The sequence below is a fragment of the Cydia fagiglandana genome, chromosome 15 (genome assembly GCF_963556715.1).
Source record: "Cydia fagiglandana chromosome 15, ilCydFagi1.1, whole genome shotgun sequence".
Classification (NCBI taxonomy): Eukaryota; Metazoa; Arthropoda; class Insecta; order Lepidoptera; family Tortricidae; genus Cydia; species Cydia fagiglandana.
In genome coordinates this window covers 9,727,474-9,744,841 of record NC_085946.1, presented here as the reverse complement: position 1 = coordinate 9,744,841, position 17,368 = coordinate 9,727,474, and the positions used below count along the sequence as shown (strand labels likewise).

The 17,368-nt window shown below is 36.8% G+C and overlaps 2 protein-coding genes and 1 long non-coding RNA gene across 3 annotated transcripts; all 3 read right to left on the bottom strand.

The window, feature by feature from the left end:
- Nucleotides 1–29: 29 nt before the first annotated feature.
- On the bottom strand, nt 30–3,357 carry LOC134671092 (uncharacterized). The gene is made up of 4 exons (XR_010099173.1): nt 3,116–3,357; nt 2,336–2,494; nt 1,579–1,729; nt 30–233 (listed from the first exon to the last, which is right to left on the bottom strand). It is a non-coding gene; the product is annotated as an uncharacterized LOC134671092 (long non-coding RNA).
- Nucleotides 3,358–4,165: 808 nt separating this feature from the next.
- LOC134671585 (uncharacterized) lies at nt 4,166–11,724 on the bottom strand. The gene is made up of 7 exons (XM_063529444.1): nt 11,486–11,724; nt 11,042–11,218; nt 10,467–10,617; nt 9,706–9,827; nt 5,319–5,495; nt 4,917–5,067; nt 4,166–4,356 (listed from the first exon to the last, which is right to left on the bottom strand). The coding sequence occupies exons 1-7, from the start codon at nt 11,570–11,572 to the stop codon at nt 4,226–4,228; spliced, it is 996 nt and encodes a 331-aa protein (XP_063385514.1). The 5' UTR covers nt 11,573–11,724; the 3' UTR covers nt 4,166–4,225.
- Nucleotides 11,725–14,532: 2,808 nt separating this feature from the next.
- On the bottom strand, nt 14,533–16,548 carry LOC134671091 (uncharacterized). Its single transcript, XM_063528874.1, has 4 exons — nt 16,336–16,548; nt 15,897–16,073; nt 15,331–15,481; nt 14,533–14,678 (listed from the first exon to the last, which is right to left on the bottom strand). The coding sequence occupies exons 1-4, from the start codon at nt 16,420–16,422 to the stop codon at nt 14,548–14,550; spliced, it is 546 nt and encodes a 181-aa protein (XP_063384944.1). The 5' UTR covers nt 16,423–16,548; the 3' UTR covers nt 14,533–14,547.
- Nucleotides 16,549–17,368: the final 820 nt, after the last annotated feature.

Genomic DNA, 17,368 nt, shown 5'->3' with positions numbered 1-17,368 from the left:
TTCAAGAGGACCTCCAGAATCGCGGAAACGTCAAATTTGACATATCTATCTTACAAATATCTTTAAATTATCCGTATCGTAACTTGTTGAAGTCTAGTAGAAATCTAATTCATTTTCCGAATCGAGCCGTGCAGCAAGTTGCCGTCAAACTTCAGTTAGGTGGTTAACGCGATGGGCGCCGCGGAGTTTCTGTAGCTCGCTGCGTATCAGGAGAAGTAGGTATACTTGTGTCACTGGACAAATAATATGTAAATTAGTTGCTTACCGACCTTCATTTGAGGAAGCATAGGGTATTTGACTGCATTTAAAATAAATTATTTTACACCATGCCTGAACCACCAGAAGATTAATAGAGCAACGTAGACAGGAGTTATTTTTAGTCACTATTTCTATTTTAAAACCCGTATAAAACTATAAGGAGTAGGTAATTTGATTGTGACGTCACATGCTAGGGTTTTATATACAGTGGAACCTGGATAATTGCAATCTCAAGGGACCGGCCAGTTTTTGTCAATTAACCAGGTTTTTCATTTAAGCAGGTCGTGCCAATTAACGAGGTTCATAAAAGCGTTGTGTCAATTATAGAGGTTTTCATTAATAGAGGTTGCGTTCTGACAGATTTCTTTTATGGAGGTGCAAATAAACATTTAAAGTAGATTTACACGCTTATGTTTTGTGTTTCTGGTCTATATATTGCTTCTGTCTATACTTGCACTTTTACACTACATTAATTACCACTTTCTTTTCTTATCATTTGGGTTTAAAAAAATCCCTTGAATTGTAGAAGAAAGTTTTATTAGAATGTAAAAAAAACATACTTTGTTTTTTATTGATCAAAACTATTTCACCTACTACAGGCTGTTTATAGATACCCAATAAATAAATTGAATTCTGGATGGAGATATAAATAAAATGATCATTGCTATTCAAATATTGTTTATGCTGTCTACAACTACATTATTTCAATTACAGAGGTAAGAAGTAAGACTCGTTTCAATAATAGAGGTAAAAACAAGAGCAAAAATAACGGATTTTTTTAGCACAGTGTCAATTATAGAGGTCTTAAGTTGCGATGTGGTCAATTACAGAGGCAAAATTACGAAAAGCACAAAAATCTAGATTGCAATTATAGAGGTTCCAAAATTTCAATTATAGAGGCCTTTTGGTCTCTAGGGACCGGGACCGGACTTTTGGTTGCAATTATTGAGGTTTTCCATTTATCCAGGTGCCAATTAACCAGGTTTCACTGTAAATTCCATAGTAGCAAAATCGTTTTGACAGTTCTAAAAAGAAAGTGATTTAACTAGTAGGTAGTCAAATGCCGTCGAATTTATATGAAACACTACCATTCGACGTCGGAATCAAATTACCTACTCTTTATAAATGTATACGGGTATTACAATATAAATTGTGTCTAAAAATAAATACTTCGCGTTTCTCTATTAATCTCCTGGTGCTTTATTTCTTGCATGATGTAAAATAATTTATTTTAAATACAGTCAAATACCCGATTGAATAATACCTACGAAATACGATTAAACACGAATTATGTATGTATAAATTCATGCCTATTCTTACCGAGCCCAGCAAACATAGTGCATATGTCAATAACGTAGTAGCTGTAGAAGGGTTGATTCCTCCTCGGCATAGTGATCAGATAGACGGCCAGCGCAGCCGCAGTGGTCGTTATACCGTAGAAATATTACACACGAAGTAGGTTAGGTCTCCCCTAAAATGAGACAAAACGCGTTGGTGAAGCCGAAGGATGCAGGATGAAATCCCGCATAGACTAACGGCTCGATGCGGAAAATGAATTAGATATCTATTAGACATCAAGAAGCTACGATATGGATAATTTAAAGATATTTGTAAGGTAGATATGTCAAATTTGACGTTTCCGCGATTCTGGACGCCCTCTTGAACGATTTCCACAAGTTATGACTTAGATATCCAAGTCACATCTAGTCAATATCTAATGTAGATCCCAAAAATTTCTAGTTCGTCTCTAATCTTGCAATTATCTCGTTTCCCTAATACGCCTGTTAATACGCAAGGTTATTTTATAACATGTAACCGAGTGTGTTTGCAATTTGAATTGATAGGCCATACTAAACCACATTAACTACCAATTAGGCTAATCCCGAAAATAGAAATCACAGCTGCTTTTGACGAGTCATATATTAATGGTTTCCATGAAAACATGATTTTTTTCGCGATTTCAGAATTTCAGGCTCTACTTACATATTCGCCTTTTACTTTGGTCATACATAACAAAACCATCCTGTACATACTTAAGTAGTTAAGTATTTAGTATATAGTAATTCAATAGACGAACCGTATGAGCTCCAGCCAGCAGTATTAATACAAATACAATTTCAATACAATACAAGAAAATTGTCAACCATTTTTGAACAAGGAAACTTCCACCTTTGTATAAGACCAATGTATCATGTGTCGTCTGTGATTCCACCCAAATTACAAAAACTGCAAAAACCTGAAAATATAAAGAAAACACACAGTATTTAAATGAGCAACCAAACAATTAAGAATAAAAAACATTTCAACTGTCTATCATTATTTTAATATTTCATACAATCGTAATGTCAACGGTGCTTATTTAACCCTTTAACCGCCACAGTCTGATATATAAGACATTACATATCCAACTCATTTCGCCACAGTCTGATAAATAAGGCATAGATCTGATTTGGTTTTTACAGCACATTTATAACTCCCGCAACTATGCCAACCTTACTCTGCGTGGTACAATTACTGTCGGTGGCGACACGAGCACGCTCGATCAAAAATTGCTGGCGGTTAAAAGGTTAAATATTTACATAATTAACAGCTATTTGAGTCAAACGAGTAAAGGATGACTCAGGCTAGACCGGGCCGTGGCCGGACCGGGGCGGGCCGGAGCGAGCCGATACAGGAGCTGTCAAGAGCGCCACCGTGACCGGGCCGTTCCGGGGCCGGGGCGTCAGGGCCACCCGACACTAGTTTATTACATTAACACTAGTGCTATCCGAGCAATGTCCGAGCCTCTAGTGTTTACATGTGGGAACTGGAGTCCTTTAAGTCTGATAATACTTAAAATATAAAATTATTGACGTACCAAGCTCAAGTATCCCAGAATAATGATTCCGCGACGCAAAGGGAAACAGCAACAACATCTTGTACAAGTTGGTATTTCAATACGCATTTTTGTTATATTATATTTAAAAATAACTTGACAATACAATATTTCCTTATTTGCATAAAATTATAAGATTTTTCTCATTATTTTCCCCGATTAATTTCTACAAATATAATATAAAAAAGGAATATCCAGAGTGTATATGCACAGCTTGTTTATTCGCTGCTTTCTGTGAACTGAGGTCATTGAGGAAGATATGACAACTGGCTTGTTATTAGCGAATTATCTTATTTACTGACGCGATGATAAAATTGGACTTCTTAAAGAGCTGATTCCGGCAATTGCACACAAAAGCAGAAAAATATACCTTCTAGGTATAATTTATTTCTTTTAGTAGTACCACTGTATATATATTGTATGTAATTAACAAACATTTATTTTGATATCATATTTACAAGAGTAGGCTTTGGGTGGTTGATGTAGCGCTATTATTAAATTCCCATAACTGTTGACGTAGTTGTTAATCGTACATGGGCTTAACTACCTAGTTGATATAGTTGTTCATGAAAAACTAAGGTTATTTTACGTAGATAGCTGGTTGACGAAGGTTTTCGTCATGTTCAAGCTTCTCGTATCGTAGGTATGTAATTCCGCGGTTATTCATAAAAACCTAAGGTTGTTGATTGTAGATAGGTTGTAACGAAAATTTCAGTTAGGTGGTTGACGAACATTGTTCCAAACTGAGGTCACGAAAGGAAGGGTGGATACTGGCCACTTGTAAGTAATCGGCATATTTTCCGATGTAGCGATAAAATTGACTTTGCGAACTGCATACTCGTATACTTATATAAAGGTCATGAGGATATAGATTTACCCTCGATTCCTGGAACGCGCACCGCGCTCTTAGATTGACACGTTAGAGATGACTCATTAATGTACGAGTAGAGTAGTACATATTTTCCTGCTCTCTCTTACTTCAATATTTAAAAAACCAATTAAGAATAAAACAATTTTTTTTTGCAAATATTTGTATAAAGTGCGTAAAAATGAACATACAGTCTATAAAGCGGATATACAGCATACGTAAAGTTATAAAGGATTCAGGCCGTTGGTTGCCGGTTGCTGCACGCAGACCTCAGCGAGGTGGTTGACGAACCGAAGGGACTCACGCGGTTTTTCTAGCTCGCTGCGAATTAGTAAAAGCAGGTACGACTGGGTCACTGAAAAAGTGAACATATTTGTTAAAATTGCTTACACGAGAACTAGGAGGTTGAAAGCCTTTTGCTATTACATATAACATAAAGAATGAAATCCTATCATTATTTTTGTAGCATCTCAGCTTAATCAAAAATGCTTTCGTATTTTCGATGGATTCATTTGTTCTCCTCTACCTACAGGGGCCGATTTTAGAATTTCGAGCGCTCGATTTCGTCACTCGAAAATCTGTCTAAAACGGCGAAATGCTTGATTTTAAAATTAGAGCGAGAGAAATTGGGAACCGAGTGGTATTGACCACTCGTTTCAATTCTATTAGTTAGTAGAATTTAAATGCCTAGTACCTAGATAGTGGAAATAAAATACTCAAGGGAGCTACACGAAGTTCAAAAAATCGCTTCCCTGGTTGCATTTTTCAGCCGATTCTCGTGAAATTTTGTGAAAATGTTAGATACCTATGTTTTTGACCATATTTGTTTTTTTTTTTTGTTTTTTCAAAATATTTGAGCTATGGAGGCCTTGTGAGTTCTACAGCTCAGACCACAACTCCTGTATATATTCTTACCGATAGCACTGAAGATAATGGTGATGTCTATTAAGTACAGCGGTAAGTGAGCATGGAACTCTTGGACGTTCACAAACATAAATGTAGCCAACGACGCCAGGGTCGTTGTGATCCCATAGTAGTAGTACACCAGCATTAGCCGAGAGTTTCTCTGCAAATTAAAAAAAAAACTTAAGTTTGATTCATGCTTTAGAATATTCCAAAATATTAACGCGGCGTATTCAGCTCTCATTTACGGTACGATCAAAGACAATTTAGTATAGAGGTGTATTGTCAAAGTAAATTTTGTAGTCACAGTGAAATACCTGCCATCTTTCGATACATTAGGTAGGTACATTCGCCAGATCTAGACACACCTTTAGAACAAAAACACCGGAACATAGATAAACGTAAGAGTATTACCATATGAACCCCAATCAGCAAGACTACGATAAAAGCGATCTCCACACAGTACATGACGAAGAAGAGCCATCGTTCGGCGAAGAAAGCGCTGCCTCGGTAGACGCCGAAAGTGTGCGTCGACAGATCGAAGCCTTGGCTGAAATGTACGTCCATGCTGAGGGCAAATAGAGCGAAACCCTGAAACATAGATCGCATTCAACAAATCAACACGACCATAGTTACAATGGATCCATATCTGAATCCCTAAAGTCTTTTCTCCTATCTTTGCATTCCCTAATATTGTTTGTCATAATGATCAGTTGTCCTAACACTAAAATCCCTAATTTTGTTACCCTAATTATTGATTAATTATCCTAATGTTATTAAGCATATTTTATTTTTTGCAAGGGTCGCAGTTCTAACCCTAACCTAACCTACTTTTGTGGCAGCAAGTTCTAAAACGTAACCATTTTTCAGAACCTTACATTATGGAAAATAATCGTTATGACAATTGATCGTTAGAGCATGTGACTTTAGGACAAACGTTGTTAGGGATTCAGAATGACACCCGTTCACACAATCGTTGGGAGTAAATTACCTAATACAATTAACTCTTTACGTTTGTATATTTAGCTAAGTTCTATCAAATATACCCAATAATGAAATTAAATACCACAAAACTTACAAAACATTCAATATTTTTGTTTAGGTACATAGAATTATAGATAAGCATATTGTCTGATACAATTATTTTCATGAATATAGATGTAAGAAGCAGTTAAACACTTACCAAACTTAAATATCCTAAAATTATAATCCCACAACGCAGAGGCACACAACAACAACATCTTTCAAACTTTGGAATTTCCACGTACATATTGTTTCACAATTACAATTTTTATTTTTATCACTGGGCATAGACATGTAATTAAAGAACTATAAATACTAGCTTTTTATCAGTATTCTCCGTATTCTCTGAAGATCGTAGTCTGACGTTTGTGTAGGCACTGGCACGTCTGTATTCCCGAGAGGACAACACAAGTTAACAATGCAGGCCACTTGAAGTAATGACACTATTTACCGGGTAACAGGGTCTGACCTTGTGAACCGAAAACTCTATTGTACTTTACAATGGTACGGTTGTAAACGCTGATTTACTTCGCGATTTCGGGGTTTCAGGCTCTAGGTACATATTCGCCCTTTACTTTGGTCATGCATATCAAAATCACCCTGTATATACTTAGGTAGTTATTTATTATAATAATTCAATAAACGAACCGTATGAGCCAGCCAGCGGTATTAATACAAATACAATTTCAATACAATACAAGAAAATTGATAACCATTTTTGAACAGAGAAACTTGCACCTCTGAATAAGGTCAATGTATCATGCGTCATCTGTGATTCCACCAAAATTGCAAAAACTGCAAAAACTTGAAAAGATAAAGAACACATACACTATTTAAATGAGCAAGCAAACAATTAAGAATAATAAACATTGCAACTGTCTGTCATTATTTTAATATTTCATACTATCGTAATGTCAACGGTACTTATTTAATATTTACTTATTTAACAGCTCTCTTCTTCTTTATAATATATTTAAGAGCTGCGCTCTTATCGGTGGAGCAATCTCCAACTCGTGCGGTTCTCTGCCAACTCCTTAACCTTGTGGTATGACATGACACGACCTGAACCTTTTCTTTTATTTGGTTGAAATAATTTATTCTCGGTCGGTCTCATCTTCTCTTTCCCTCTATTTTTCCTTCTATGATGTTCTTCAGGAACAGGCCGTGTCGTAACAGATGTCCAATTAGTACTCCTCTTCTATTGTCTTTATATATATTTCTTTTAAGTTAAACGTTATTTAACAGCTATTTGAGTTAAACGAGTTAAAAAAAAAATTATAAAAATATTGACGTACTACCAAGCTCAAGTATCTCAGAATGATGATTCCGCAACGTAAAGGGAATCAGCAACAACATCTTGTAAAAGTTGGTATTTCTAAACGCATTTTTGTTTTTACTTTAATAAAATTATAAGATATCTCATTCTCATTATTTTCGCCGATTAATTTTTACAGATATAAAAAAGGAATATCCAGAGTATATTGCACAACTTGTTTACTCGCTGCTTTCTGTGAACGGAGGTCATAAAGGAAGATATGACAACTGGCTTGTTAGTAGGTACTTACTACTTAGTACCTAAATCAATTTTTAAACATGCAGATACGTCTGCGAGCGATATTCAAAATTTTATATAAAAGGAAAAAATGAAAAATTACGCTTCCGGCAGGACTTGAACCCGCAACCTCCGTAATCCAATTTTAAAACATTCAATATTTTTGTTATGTTTGTTTGTAGAGCTAACGCACGGATTGCGGAGGTTGCGGGTTCAAGTCCTGCCGGAAGCGTAATTTTTCCATTTTTTCCTTTAATATAAAACTTAGGACCTAATTATCTTATTTACTCTCGCGACGATAAAATTGGACTGCTTAAAGCGCCAATTCCTGCAATTGCACACAAAGGAAGGAAAATATACTTACTAGGTATAATTTATTTTGATATCATATTTTATAAGTGTAGGCTTTGGGTGGTTGATGTAGCGCAGCGACTTACGGTTCTGTCATATTCCCATGACGGTTGACGTAGTTGTTAATTGAGAAGGGCTGCCGAATTTAAATATTTTGGAAGTAATTACATCTGAATACGTCTCTTTATTTATGTTGTATAAAAACTTATAAACTAAAATTATACTAAATTAATAAAAATAAAACCTAAACTACAATAAAAAATCGCCCCTCGGCAAGGTACCGTAGACGCTGGCAGCATTACCTCGCTGAATTGCAATGCTTATGCGTTGTACGAGGAAGCTGCCAGCCCTACGGTCCCTAGTTACATCCACCAGCCTCTTTGCTAATGCGCCGAAAGATTTTAGAGCACCGGGACCCCACGGGCCGAGTGCTTCTACACCAAAAGGGGTAAAACTATATTCTTGTTAATGTACATTTTGTACATGGGTTATGTAGTCACCTCACCACACGGGATTGTTATGCCATTTAGGGTTCTTGCTAAATTGGAAATTCTATAGCGTAAAGTATTCTCTCTCTCTTCAGTCGTTCCCTCATTCCTGAGGATCGTGATCACTATGTTTCACATCCTTGATCAGCTGTCTCCATCGGTCTCGATCCATTGTTGCCCTCACTGCTTGATGGAACTTGCTCGAGGAAGTGGCTTCTCTAACTTGGTCTGTCCACCTGGTTGGCGAGCGACCGCGACCTCTCTTGCCTTCCACTCCACCAATCACGACCAGTTTCTCGAGACTCTCAGCACCTCTTCGCATTACATGGCCAAAGTATGCCAGCAACCGATGTCGGCAGATGGTGGACAAACGTGTTTTGATGCCCAGTTGGGAAAGAATAGACGCATTTGTGCGCTTGGCCGTCCACGGTATCCTAAGCATTCGCCTCCAGCACCACATTTCGAATGCGTCGATTCTTTGTCTCTCTCTTGCCAGTATTGTCCATGTCTCTACTCCGTACATGAAGATGGGAAAGACCAAGGCTCTGACCAGGCGGGTTTTCGTATGAAAGCTTATACTACGGTTTTTCCAGATAACCTGAAGGCGCGTCATGGCGTCTTTAGCCATTGCGATTCGGCGCTTGATCTCGGGAACGCAGCTTCCATCATTGTTTATCTGAGATCCCAGATAAGTAAAGCTATTTACCCTATCAATACCCTGGATTTCATGGGAACCTGTCAGCTTGCCAGCCCGATCTACCACCATGACTAAAAGTATTCAACAACCAATTTATCTGGGACCCTAAATGACGCAACAATCGCGGAGCGTCATGGTACGTAGATCTAAGTGGTTAAATTAAACTAAGGCAACTCGCGGGGTTTTTGCCAATCTTCAGGCCTTGCTTACCTAGTTGATGTAGTTGTTCATAAAGAACTGTTGATTGTTGTACGTAGATACGTGGTTAACGAAGAGCAGCGCGGGGTTTTTGTCACGTTCAATCTTCTCGTAGGTAATTGACGTGGTTATTTATAAAAAAAACTAAGGTTGTTGATTGTAGTTAGGTGGTTAACGAACATTGTTCCAAACTGGGGTCACGAAAAGAAGGAAGACTTGTCAGGTAATCGCCATATTTAGCTACGTAGCGATAAAAAGGAGTTAACGAAGTGTATTTAAAGGGTAAGGGTAAGTATGCAGTATTTTCCTGCTCTCTTTCTTCAATGTTTAAAAGAGAAATTAAGAATAAAACAAAATATTTTTCAAATACACAAAATAATAAAATTTAATAATAATTCATAATTTATTATTTTTTAATAATTTATAATTGTATAAAGTGCCTAAAAATAAACTTACAGTTTATAAAGCAATGCATACGCAAAGTTATAAAAGATTCAGGCCATTGGTTGCCGGTTGCTGCACGCAGACCTCAGCGAGGTGGTTGACGAACCGAAGGGACTCACGCGGTTTTTCTAGCTCGCTGCGAATTAGTAAAAGCAGGTACGACTGGGTCACTGAAAAAGTGAACATATTTGTTAGAACTGCTTACACGAGAACCAGGAGGATTTTGAAAGCTTTTTGCTATTGTATTACAAAAGAGACAATTTAATATTAATTTTGTAGCATCTCAGCTTAATCAAAAATGCTTTCATATTTCCGACTGTTCGATTGTTCTCCGAGCGCTCGATTTCGTCACTCTAAATTCTGTAAAAAACGGCGAAATGCTTATTTTTAAAATTCGAGTGAGAGAAATTGGGAACCAAGTGGTATTCACCACTCGTTTTCAATTCTATAATTAGTAGAATTTAAATGCCTAGTAGTGGAGATAATATTCGTATTGAAGGGGGCCACACGAAATCGCTCGATTTCGTCACTCGAAAATCGGTGAAAAATGGCAAAATGCTAGTTTTTTAAATACGAGCGATAAAAATTTGGAATCTAGTGGTATTAACCACTTGTTTTTAATTCTATTAGTAGAATTTAAATGCGTAGTAGTGGAGATATTATTGAATGAAATACACGAATTCAAACGGTCGCATTTTTCAGCCGATTCCCGTGATTTTTTGTGAAAATGTTTGATACTTATTTGTTTTTGACCTTTTTTTTTAGTATTGATCTACAGTTCAGACCACAACTCTTGTATGTATTCTTACCGATAGCACTGAAGATAATGGAGATGTCTATTAAGTACAGTGGTATGCGGGTATGGAGCTCCTGGACGTTCAGAAAAATAAATGTAACCAACGACGCCAGGGTTGTTGTGATCCCATAGTAGTAGTACACCAGCATTAGCCGAGAGTTTCTCTGCCAATGAAAAAAAAAACTTAAGTTTAATTCACGCTTTAGAATATTCCAAAATACATGGCACCCTTCCGCAGGGCACAGACTTGGGGGACCTTTCATTTTTTCTATTGTTGTTTAATTTTTATTATTTTCGGAGGCACGTTTTTTTCTTAGACTTTAACTATGGTACGATTAACCCTAACCTCTCTCTCGCGTTTCACGTCCCTAGCTAGTCTAGTATGAACTTTGTCGGGTCTAGGATGACTAAGTGCGTTTGATCTGGTGAACGCGCTTTACGCGCTGCGTATACGTTTGTTTACAAAAGGCTCACTAGACTAGTTGCAAACTTTACGTACCTAGTTACGAAAAGAGAAAGCTGTAAGTTCGCCAGATCTGGACACACCTTTAGAACAAAAACGCCGGAACATAGATTTACGAGTATTACCGTATGAACCCCAATCAGCAAAACCACGATAAAGGCGATCTCCACACAGTACATGACGAAGAAGAGCCATCGTTCGGCGAAGAAATCGGTGCCTCGGTAGACGCCGTACGTGTGCGTTGACAGATCGAAGCCTTCGCTGAAATATACGTCCACGCTGAGGACAAATAGAGCGAAACCCTGAAACATAGACCGCATTCAACAAATCAACACGGCAATAGTTATCAATACAATCGTTGGGAGTAAATTACCTAATACAATTAACTCTTTACGTTTGTATATTTAGCTAAGTTATATCAAATATAGGTACCCAAGAATGAATTTAAATACCACAAAACTTACAAAACATTCAATATTTTTGTTTAGGTACATAGAATTATAGATAAGCATATTGTCTGATACAATTATTTTCATGAATATAGATGTAAGAAGCAGTTAAACACTTACCAAACTTAAATATCCTAAAATTATAATCCCACAACGCAGAGGCACACAACAACAACATCTTTCAAACTTTGGAATTTCCACGTACATATTGTTTCACAATTACAATTTTTATTTTTATTACTGGGCATAGACATGTAATTAAAGAACTATAAATAGCAGCTTTTATCAGTATTCTCCGTATTCCCTGAAGATCGTGGTCTGACGTTTGTGTAGGCACTGGCACGTCTGTATTCCCGAGAGAGGACAGACAAGTTAACAATGCAGGCCACTTGAAGTAATGACACTATTTACCGGGTAACAGGGTCTGACCTTGTGAACCGAAAACTCTATTGTACTTTACGGTTATAAAACATACTATATGTACATGGTTATAAACGCTGATTTACTTCGCGATTTCGGGGTTTCAGGGTCTAGGTACATATTCGCCCTTTACTTTGGTCATACATATCAAAATCACCCTGTATATACTTAGGTAGTTATTTATTATAATAATTCAATAGACGAACCGTATGAGCCAGCCAGCGGTATTAATACAAATACAATTTCAATATAATACAAGAAAATTGATAACCATTTTTGAACAGAGAAACTTGCACCTCTGAATAAGGTCAATGTATCATGTGGCATGTGCGATTCCACCAAAATTGCAAAAACTGCAAAAACTTGAAAAGATAAAGAACACATACACTATTTAAATGAGAAGCAAACAATTAAGAATAATAAACATTGCAACTGTCTGTCATTATTTTAATATTTCATACTATCGTAATGTCAACGGTACTTATTTATTATTTACTTATTTAATAGCTCTCTTTTTCTTTATAATATATTTAAGAGCTGCGCTCTTGTCGGTGGAGCAATCTCCAACTCGTGCGGTTCTCTGCCAACTCCTTAACCTTCTGGTAAGACACGACCTGAACCTTTTCTTTTATTTGGTTGAAATAATTTATTCTCGGTCGGTCTCATCTTCTCCCTCTATTTTTCCTTCTATGATGTTCTTCAGGAACAGGCCGTGTCGTAACAGATGTCCAATTAGTACTCCTCTTCTATTGTCTTTATAATATTTCTGTTAAGTTAAACGTTATTTAACAGCTATTTGAGTTAAACGAGGTAAAAAAAAATATATAAAAATATTGACGTACTACCAAGCTCAAGTATCTCAGAATGATGATTCCGCAACGTAATGGGAATCAGCAACAACATCTTGTAAAAGTTGGTATTTCTAAACGCATTTTTGTTTTTACTTTAATAAAATTATAAGATATCTCATTCTCATTATTTTCGCCGATTAATTTCTACAGATATAAAAAGGAATATCCAGAGTATATTGCACAACTTGTTTACTCGCTGCTTTCTGTGAACTGAGGTCATAAAGGAAGATATTATGACAACTGGCTTGTTAGTACTTAGTACCTAATTATCTTATTTACTGACGCGACGATAAAATTGGACTGCTTAAAGCGCCAAATCCTGCAAATGCACACAAAGGAAGGAAAATATACCTAATAGGTACCTATAATTTATTTAGATATCATATTTTACAAGTGTAGGCTTTGGGTGGTTGAAGTAGCGCAGCGACTTATATACGGTTCTGTCATATTCCCATGACGGTTGACGTAGTTGTTAATTGAGAAGGGCTGCCGAATTTAAATATTTTGGAAGTAATTACATCTGAATACGTCTCTTTATTTATGTTGTATAAAAACTTATAAACTAAAATTATACTAAATTAATAAAAATAAAACCTAAACTACAATAAAAAATCGCCCCTCGGCAAGGTACCGTAGACGCTGGCAGCATTACCACGCTGAATTGCAATGCTTATGCGTTGTACGAGGAAGCTGCCAGCTCTACGGTCCCTAGTTACATCCACCAGCCTCTTTGCTAATGCGCCGAAAGATTTTAGAGCACCGGGACCCCACGGGCCGAGTGCTTCTACACCAAAAGGGGTAAAACTATACTTATTCTTGTCAATGTACATTTTGTACATGGGTTATGTAGTCACCTCACCACACGGGATTGCTATGCCATTTAGGGTTCTTGCTAAATTGGAAATTCTATAGCGTAAAGTATTGAACAACCAATTTATCTGGGACCCTAAATGACGCATCAATCGCGGAGCGTCATGGTACTTAGATCTAAGTGGTTAAATTAAACTAAGGCAACTCGCGGGGTTTTTGCCAATCTTCAGGCCTTGCTTACCTAGTTGATGTAGTTGTTCATAAAGAACTGTTGATTGTTGTACGTAGATACGTGGTTAACGAAGAGCAGCGCGGGGTTTTCGTCACGTTCAATCTTCTCGTAGGTAATTGACGTGGTTATTTATAAAAAAAAACTAAGGTTGTTGATTGTAGTTAGGTGGTTGACGAACATTGTTCCAAACTGGGGTCACGAAAAGAAGGAAGACTTGTCAGTAATCGCCATATTTAGCTACGTAGCGATAAAAAGGAGTTAACGAAGTGCATACTCGTATATTTAAAGGGTAAGGGTATGTATGCAGTATTTTCCTGCTCTCTTTCTTCAATATTTAAAGAGCAATTAAGAAAAAAAAAACCGGGCAAGTGCGAGTCGGACTCGCGCACGAAGGGTTCCGTACCATAATGCAAAAAAAAAAACAAAAAGAAAAGCAAAATAAAAAACGGTCACCCATCCAAGTACTGACCCCTCCCGACGTTGCTTAACTTTGGTCAAAAATCACGTTTGTTGTATGGGAGCCCCATTTAAATCTTTATTTTATTCTGTTTTCAGTATTTGTTGTTATAGCGGCAACAGAAATACATCATCTGTGAAAATTTCAACTGTCTAGCTATCACGGTTCGTGAGATACAGCCTGGTGACAGACAGACGGACAGACGGACGGACGGACGGACGGACAGCGAAGTCTTAGTAATAGGGTCCCGTTTTACCCTTTGGGTACGGAACCCTAAAAACAAAATAATTTTCAAATACACAAAATAATAAAATTTAATAATAATTCATAATTTATTATTTTTTAATAATTTATAATTGTATAAAGTGCCTAAAAATAAACTTACAGTTTATAAAGCAATGCATACGCAAAGTTATAAAAGATTCAGGCCATTGGTTGCCGGTTGCTGCACGCAGACCTCAGCGAGGTGGTTGACGAACCGAAGGGACTCACGCGGTTTTTCTAGCTCGCTGCGAATTAGTAAAAGCAGGTACGACTGGGTCACTGAAAAAGTGAACATATTTGTTAGAACTGCTTACACGAGAACCAGGAGGATTTTGAAAGCTTTTTGCTATTGTATTACAAAAGAGACAATTTAATATTAATTTTGTAGCGTCTCAGCTTAATCAAAGATGCTCTCTTATTTCCGACTGTTCATTTGTTCTCTACAGGGGGCCGATTTTTAAATTTCGAGCGCTCGATTTCGTCACTCGAAATTCTGTAAAAAACGGCGAATGCTTATTTTTAAAATTCGAGAGAGAGAAATTGGGAACCAAGTGGTATTGACCACTCGTTTTCAATTCTATTATTAGTAGAATTTAAATGCCTAGTAGTGGAGATAATATTCGTATTGAAGGGAAATCGCTCGATTTCGTCACTCGAAAATCGGTGAAAAATGGCAAAATGCTAGTTTTTTAAATACGAGCGATAAAAATTGCGCATCTAGTGGTATTAACCACTCGTTTTTAATTCTATTACTTAGTAGAATTTAAATGCGTAGTAGTGGAGATATTATTGAATGAAATACACGAATTCAAACGGTCGCATTTTTCAGCCGATTCTCGTGATTTTTTGTGAAAATGTTTGATATTTGTTTTGACCATTTTTTTTAGTATTGATCTACAGTTCAAACCACAACTCCTGTATGTATTCTTACCGATAGCACTGAAGATAATGGAGATGTCTATTAAGTACAGGGGTATGCGGGTATGGAGCTCCTGGACGTTCAGAAAAATAAATGTAACCAACGACGCCAGGGTTGTTGTGATCCCATAGTAGTAGTACACCAGCATTAGCCGAGAGTTTCTCTGCCAATGAAAAAAAAACTTAAGTTTAATTCACGCTTTAGAATATTCCAAAATATCTACATGGGCACCCTTCCGCAGGGCACAGACTTGGGGGACCTTTAATTTTTTCAATTGTTGTTTAATTTTTATTATTTTCGGAGGCACGTTTTTTTCTTAGACTTTTACTATGGTACGATTAACCCTAACCTCTCTCTCGCGTTTCACGTCCCTAGCTAGTCTGTCGGATGTATACTCGAAACTTTGTCGGGTCTAGGATGACTTAGTAGGTTTGATCTGGTGAATGCGTTTGTTTACAAAAGGCTCACTAGACTAGTTGCAAGCTTTACGTAGTTACGAAAAGCGAAAGCTGTAAGTTCACCAGATCTGGACACACCTTTAGAACAAAAACACCGGAACATAGATATACGAGTATTACCGTATGAACTCCAGTCAGCAAAACCACGATAAAGGCGATCTCCACACAGTACATGACAAAGAAGAGCCATCGTTCGGCGAAGAAATCGGTGCCCCGGTAGACGCCGTACGTGTGCTTTGACAGATCAAAGCCTTCGCTGAAATATACGTCCACGCTGAGGACAAATAGAGCGAAACCCTGAAACATAGACCGCATTCAACAAATCAACACGGCAATAGTTATCAATACAATCGTTGGGAGTAAATTACCAAATACAATTTACTCTTTACGTTTGTATATTTAGCTAAGTTCTATCAAATATACCCAGAATGAATTTAAATACCACAAAACTTACAAAACATTCAATATTTTTGTTTAGGTACATAGAATTATAGATAAGCATATTGTCTGATACAATTATTTTCATGAATATAGATGTAAGAAGCAGTTAAACACTTACCAAACTTAAATATCCTAAAATTATAATCCCACAACGCAGAGGCACACAACAACAACATCTTTCAAACTTTGGAATTTCCACGTACATATTGTTTCACAATTACAATTTTTATTTTTATTACTGGGCATAGACATGTAATTAAAGAATTATAAATTGTGGCTTTTTATCAGTATTCTCTGAAGATCGTGGTCTCACGTTTGTGTAGGCACTGGCACGTCTGTATTCCCGAGAGAGGACAGACAAGTTAACAATGCAGGCCACTTGAAGTAATGACACTATTTACGGGATAGCAGGGTCTGACCTTGTGAACCGAAAACTCTATTGTACAGTTGCCATCAGATATATATTGGAGCGGCCACGGTGGCGGTGCTCACAAATATCTGAGCACGCCTCTATTATCAAGGCGTTAGAGTGCTTGTTCAGATATTGTGAACACCTTAGCCGCTCCGATATATATCTGATGGCGACTGTACTTTACAAAACATATAAAGATTAATATACGCTCATACGTGGGCCATACTGAAAATTTCTGGATTTTGATATATGAGACGACTTATTTTTTCTAAGTGGCCAGTCCAGGAATTTTCAGTATACCCTAAGTGGCCTAAGTACAAAGATTTGACCAAAACTGTTGGGAGGGAAAGCCCAAAATATTAAAAATAAACTGGAAAAGTATTAATTTAATAAATCTGTGACCATATGTAGTAATTAGAATAGGATTATTTTAGTACATATATGTACAATATTCAGATGTAGTGAATAATTCTTTCTCATCGTATTTTCTCGGAAAGGTTCTTATTTTTCATGCTACTTCAGTCAGTCTCAGTAATTCTTTTTTAAAGAGATCGGTGCAAATTATATTTCTACAACTATATACATACATCGTTCGTTAAATATTAAACCGATAATTTAGATCACCTGACAGAAGCCTAAACTGAAAATGAAGCATTATTATTGCTTTGATTATTTTTATCAATATTACTTTAGGCGATTCTAAAATATAACGAAGTAGAAGGTACATAATGTGTATAAA

Excerpts from the sequence above, each read along its gene's own strand:
- LOC134671585 (XM_063529444.1), bottom strand. The coding sequence starts at position 11,572 with ATGTACGTGGAAATTCCAAAGTTTGAAAGATGTTGTTGTTGTGTGCCT. Across the intron at positions 11,219-11,485 it reads TTTTAGGATATTTAAGTTTG|GGTTTCGCTCTATTTGTCCT; the intron begins GTAAGTGTTTAA and ends TCTATGTTTCAG. Across the intron at positions 5,496-9,705 it reads CGGCAACCAATGGCCTGAAT|GGTTTCGCTCTATTTGCCCT; the intron begins CTTTTATAACTT and ends TCTATGTTTCAG.
- LOC134671091 (XM_063528874.1), bottom strand. The coding sequence starts at position 16,422 with ATGTACGTGGAAATTCCAAAGTTTGAAAGATGTTGTTGTTGTGTGCCT. Across the intron at positions 16,074-16,335 it reads TTTTAGGATATTTAAGTTTG|GGTTTCGCTCTATTTGTCCT; the intron begins GTAAGTGTTTAA and ends TCTATGTTTCAG. Across the intron at positions 14,679-15,330 it reads CATTATCTTCAGTGCTATCG|TGACCCAGTCGTACCTGCTT; the intron begins GTAAGAATACAT and ends TCACTTTTTCAG.